This window comes from Calidris pugnax, unplaced genomic scaffold, assembly GCF_001431845.1.
Source record: "Calidris pugnax isolate Ruff unplaced genomic scaffold, ASM143184v1 scaffold20, whole genome shotgun sequence".
In the NCBI taxonomy this organism is placed as follows: domain Eukaryota; kingdom Metazoa; phylum Chordata; class Aves; order Charadriiformes; family Scolopacidae; genus Calidris; species Calidris pugnax.
The window spans coordinates 33,651,249-33,657,248 of record NW_015094510.1 but is presented as its reverse complement, the minus strand read 5'-3'; the positions used below and the strand labels follow the sequence as shown (position 1 = coordinate 33,657,248).

General features: G+C 44.2%; 1 protein-coding gene across 1 annotated transcript; it reads right to left on the bottom strand.

The window, feature by feature from the left end:
• Positions 1–311: 311 nt before the first annotated feature.
• Positions 312–2,395, bottom strand: LOC106902369 (translation initiation factor IF-2-like). The gene is made up of 4 exons (XM_014965772.1): positions 2,351–2,395; positions 1,790–1,927; positions 1,099–1,545; positions 312–538 (listed from the first exon to the last, which is right to left on the bottom strand). The coding sequence occupies exons 1-4, from the start codon at positions 2,393–2,395 to the stop codon at positions 527–529; spliced, it is 642 nt and encodes a 213-aa protein (XP_014821258.1). The 3' UTR covers positions 312–526.
• Positions 2,396–6,000: the final 3,605 nt, after the last annotated feature.

The following is a 6,000-nucleotide window of genomic DNA, read 5'->3' as shown; positions in this document are numbered from 1 at the left end:
GGGGGACGGACAGGGGGCTCCGCCGGGGGAGGAGGGCGGAAAAAAATGAAAAAAAAAATAAAATAAAGCGAGCCTCTGCCTCCGAAAGGAATCCCTGGATGAAGGAGATCTCCCTCGGGAATGAGTGAGACTTGGCAGGTTTATTGATTTTATTTTATTTCTGGGGAGCGGAGTGGTGGGGGGGGGGGGTGTTACTCCTTGAAGTGGAAATTTAAGGCATTGCCGTGCTCGGCGGCACGGAGAGACCCCCCGGCGGACCAAAAATCTAGATTTGGAAAAAAAAAAAAAAAAAAGTCTTTAGTAATTGTGCGAATAAAGAGCCGGGGAAGGAGGAGAAGGCTCGGGTTAGTTTAGTCTTTGTGCTTTCTCGTTCCTCTCGCCCGCTCTTTGCTGGCCGCTCTTCGGGTTGTTACTGTGTCCGACCGTCTGCCGCTAAATTGTAGTTCCTCTAAAAATACGAGAGACGGATCCCCCGGTCCGGAACAATGTCAGTCCGTGGGACTTCCAGACCACGCTTCGCCTTCAGTTAATCCAGCCACTGGAGAAAATCCGTATTGCTTTTCAGTGCTTATTTCCCCCCTTAGTAATAAAGCGGCAAGCTACGAACCCAGGCAAAGAACTCCTCTCGCATACTTTCCCTTATAACTCCCAGATATTGAATAGTTTCAAGTACAGTTTCAAGAAAAAGCAGGGAAAAAAAAAAAAAGGAAAAAAAAAAAAAGGAAAAAAAAAAAAAGGAAAAAAAAAAAAAGGAAAAAAAAAAAAAGGAAAAAAAAAAAAAGGAAAAAAAAAAAAAGGAAAAAAAAAAAAAGGAAAAAAAAAAAAAGGAAAAAAAAAAAAAGGAAAAAAAAAAAAAGGAAAAAAAAAAAAAGGAAAAAAAAAAAAAGGAAAAAAAAAAAAAGGAAAAAAAAAAAAAGGAAAAAAAAAAAAAGGAAAAAAAAAAAAAGGAAAAAAAAAAAAAGGAAAAAAAAAAAAAGGAAAAAAAAAAAAAGGAAAAAAAAAAAAAGGAAAAAAAAAAAAAGGAAAAAAGAAAAAAAAAAAAAAAAAAAAAGCCAGCCCCTCTTCAGACAGTAATTACAAACGGAGAGTTGCACTTACAAACTTCCAGCATTTTGCACCCAGAACAGTCCAGCCACTTTTCCTTTGTGTTTTTGTATATTCCATCCCCGACCCGCCGGGGTGGGTGGTTGCCGGTGGGTTATCGCCGCTGCCTCCGCCGCCGTTGCCGCCGTTGCCGCCGCCGGCTGCCCGAGCTGCCCGTTGCCCCTCCGTGCGGTGCGGTGCGGAGCGGGTCCGCGGGTGCGGGGCGCTGCGGGGGCGGGAGGCGGGTGTCAGCGGGGGACGCGGCGCCGGGGAGGCCGGGGCGAGGCGCGGAGCCTCCCAGCGGCCGCGGAGGGGAGTCGGGCCGCCGCCGCCGCCGCTCGGCGGGAGGTATTTGCATGGGAGGAAGCCAAGGAAATCCCCTTTCCCCTCCGCGCTCCGTACCTGGGTGCCGGGCCCGACAGCCTCCCGCTCTCCCTCCTCCTCCTCCCCCCGGGGCCGGACCTGCGGGCGGGGGCGAGGGGAGTTGGCGAATCAATCACGGCGCCGCGCTCCTCTCCCGGCCGGGTGTCTCCGGAACGGACGGTAGAAAAACAAGCGGTGTCTTCCCGGAGCGCTCTCATGCAGGGGGGCGAGTGCGCGACCCCAGGTCAGGCTGGGGATGGGGGAGCTCCGGGCTCTGACATGAGCTTCTCGGGTGTCCGGGGTGGGCTGGGACACACACACACGAGTCACGTAGTCCCCGCACTTCGGTTTCTCCCCGGGAAAGCCACAGCCTTGGTGCTCCGACTCCTGTGTTTAGAGCAGGGGTGGCCAACTGGGAGATCTGGTCCCCCGGTACCGGCCTCGCCGCAGCCCTCGGGTTCTGCGTGTTGCTGTAGGTGAGCTGAGAAGGAGGATGCAGAAATAGCTGGGAGCTGGTCGGCTTTATTAAAGCAATATGCTGTTGTGCTACCGTGGGCTGTGTTATCCCAAATCCATCTTTGGGAATAAGAATGGCCCCCAAGTGTGCAGAGACGCATCCCTGATGGAAAACCTTGAAGGTCTTTTGGAACTATACAGCCCCTAATACAACGGTGCATCGTCTCATTTAGTTCTGCAGTGGGTCCAGTCAGAAAAACACACAAATTTCACCAGAGCATACCAGGAGCATTAAACTGAGGATGAGGAGGAACTAATGATAACTCTCACAGGTGGTTTTATCATCTTCCAAGGTCATGCACATAAATACTTTGAATGCCAATGATGAAATGACACACTCCTGGAAATTCCCCCAAAATACATAAAAAATACACAGTGCTGGACATACAGGAAATGCGAAAGCTCTTGCTTTCTTGATCCCCATCTCCTTCATGTTGCAACAAACATCCCTGTGGGTTTCCAGGGTCTGGCTGGATGAGCACTGGCCGGAGTCTCCTGCGCATCCAGACCCATGTTTGCCCCAGCAAAGACTTTTGAATCTTCGCTGAGGGACCAGGTCTGGGTAAGCCACGTTTGTGGATGTGCTGCCTGCAGAGGAAGGCTTTATTGCTAACAGGAAAAAGGGATATTTTTTTTGTTTAATCTTGAATAACTGAGGAAGATTGGGTTATTATTTGATACGTAACAGTAGCATGCATCGTGTGAGAACAATGGCCTGGCAGAGTTGGAAAACAATACGAAATTTTAATATTTGTAAAATGATGGATGATGTTACCTTTGCTTCAGGCCTCGCTTGGGCTCTCACTCGTTCTTTACAGCTCGGATGTCCCTGCTGTGTTTAAGAGGGTGAGTCACAGAACACACGTGTAACAGTAACACACGAAGCTCATGGGGGATAAGCAGGGGGTGTTAAACCGGGTCTTGGCTGGTTTTCAAAGTTGCCGTGGGAATATCAAATGGGTGATGCTGCTCCAGAAGATACCAGTGTAGCTGCAGGAATTCTCCCTCTCCTATCAGATTTTGTAGAACTCGGAGAATGATCTTTCAAAAGAAAGATTTTTTAATTTTGACTTAAGACGTTTAAGATTCACTTTTTTTTTTTTTTTTTTTTTTTTTTTTTTTTTTTTTTTTTTTTTTGCCGAGCAGCATCTCCTGTGTGTTGTGGTTTCCGAGATGCCGTTGGGGGCGAGAGGCAGCCGGTCGCGGGGCTGCGCTGCTCAACACGCAGCAAATGCTGCCCCTGGCGTCTCAGAGAAGGAAATACCCAAAATCCGTCCAGCAGCTTTTTCCGAGTTTTGTCCAGAAGACCCTGGCAAAAGTTCCCAGCCCCTGGACACCGCTGTCATTTTTGGATTGGTTACTTGTCAGCTTCCTTAAAAGCAAACGATTCTTAACATCATCGAAACATCGCTTGCAATTCGTGTCATGGGCGTTCTAATAAACACACACACAATAAAACGTAAGCGTAACAGGTCCCGAATAACTATAATTAGGTTTTTTTCCTTCTGTCGACATTAATTGGTGACCTTTTTACATGATATTGCCATCTCCCATAAGCTGTCAGGCCCGGGCACTGTTTCTGTGGGAATTCCCTGTTGGTGTCGGAGCCCTGAGTTCCCTAAATCGCAGCCCCTTCCACAGCAGCAAAGCGCTGATTTCTGCTGGGTCCACAACCAGCACCTCTCACCAGAGACATCCGATTGTGCTAATAACTTTTAAAAAATGGAACAAAAAGACTATGCTGAACCAATGCCACTTGCCTAAATCTGGGGACATATCTCATTCGTCTGTGTTAAGAAATCACGTATCTAATTACTTCGAAGTTACATTAACTCCACCGGAATGGGACATGCTCAATATCAGTCCCGGGGAGGATTTTGCAAACTAGAACTTTGAATTTTCAGCCATTTCCATTATTTGCTTTCCAGTGAGGGTTCTTAGCCATTTTGAGTGAGGACAGTTCTAAGTACCTGTATTTCCTGCAGTATTCCCAGTCAGGCAGGCTCAGGCACCAGGCCGCTCACCTGGTGAACTCTAACTTCTGGAGCAGAGTCTCACTGCACCTGAGTTAATTTTCTTGTCTTTAAATTTTGGGGATAAGGTGCATGCAATTCCTTCTCTGTGTAAACTGTAAAATACGGCATCTTGAACACACACCAGGTTTTTCATTGAGAATATAATCCCCAGAGCAATCTAAAGAAACCATGTCTACATCTTATTTAATCAACAGGAAAAACCCCCAAAAATCCAAACAATCCCACGCCATTCCTTATTACCTAGAAAAATACCAAAAATTCACATAAACTATTCAGGGAAGTGGAGCAAATGAGAGGGTTATTATCAGGTTCTTTCAATACCATTTCATGTATTTCTCATATTATTCCTTGGCGGGAAGATCATACTTTCTTACATTCTTTTGTCTCACCGCTAAATTCAGATTAGAAATCGGTATTTCTTATTTCTCAAAGCGGAATCAGAAAGTCAACTTTTATAAAGTCTATTTTGTGTGCGCTGGGTATTTATCTTGGAGTGGTATTGTATTTACATGTGTTTATCTAACACACCCACTCTGTTTATCCAGACAGACTTAAAGAAGGATAAAACTACAAGTCTTTATTTATCCAAATAAAAGTAAACTAGAGGAGTTAAGCCTGGGAATTGCCTGTAATTGCTTACTGAACTGCTAGAAATAGCTGCTTTTTGGAAACAGGAGAAGCCTTGACTGTTGGGAAAAAAAAAAAAAGACAGTAACAGCTATCTACTATTAGTAAAGTTTACCATCCCATTTGATCCACAAATTACTTTCTTTCCAAAAGCCGAGGGACAGGGGCAGAAAAGTCCCTTCTTTTCATACTTCGCTACAAGAACTGGACATAGAACACAGACTGAAAAGGGCCTTCTTTCCCCAAAATACATCCCATTAATAAGGCTAATCCTGTGTATAAACACCTTGTGTGAAGTTTATCGTTATCGTGGTCTCCAGTTACAAAACTTAAACTGGAGCAGATTATCAGAATGTTACAGGAACTAAAGTAATTTACAAGTAGGGTCATTAATCACCTGCTCCAAGTCTAATCACATACTGAGCTCCCTTCATTGTTCTATTAAGAGTGGAACTTTGTCTTAATTTGAGATACTACTTCAAAAATTAACACTGAAGACAATTAAAAATATTCATATCAGAGCAAACATATTCTCTCACCCCTTAACTCGGCTCAAATTCTCTGACATGGAAAAGGAGGTACAAAAGACTCGTCAGATTCCTGACTTCTCCCATCGTTAGATATTTGCACAACATTTTTCTGCTAGAAATATTCTTACTGAGTATTTCTGTATAGAGAGTCTCAGGGGGTACAAGTCCTCTTTGAACTTCACGCTGTGCAAGTATCAGCATTTACAGCCTGTCCTGGAAAATTTGATCCGATTTTTTTTTTTACATATACGGCTCTTCTAAACAATCTTTTAATTTCCTGCGGTGAAGACAAATGTAAACACGATGTAACGAGACTTCACATTCTCTGTCTTGCAGAAAACTCTTCAGGTAAAACGACAGCCACAGAAATATTATCACTTCCTCCAATCTCAGCGAGGGGAATATCAAAGTGTAAGAGAGACTCTACGCACACAAACACTGTCTCAGTCCCTGCCAAGCCAGATCACAGAGCAGTTCCCTGCTGAAACAGAAATCAGTGATGTCAATTCTAGGCATTTTCTTAGTCCAACTGGTGATGTCACAGACGTGATTTGTAAAGCTATAGAGGCCCTTTCTTCCAAGCAATTCTGACGGAATACTTCAGTATCCCTGTTAGAAAGAGGAAAATTAAAGATCTGGAAAAAAAGTCCCTGCAGGACCAAAAAAGAATTAGATGCCTCACACTTTCTAGGTGAGAAACATGATGCAGTAGATATCAAAAAAAGGAGTAAAATTCATCACTGGAACAATTTGCCAATTTTCATTTTCAGTCAAAACATATGTTTTCTTGAAATATTATCAGTAATCAACATGCCCAAATTTCCCAAACTATTTTTTTTTTTAAT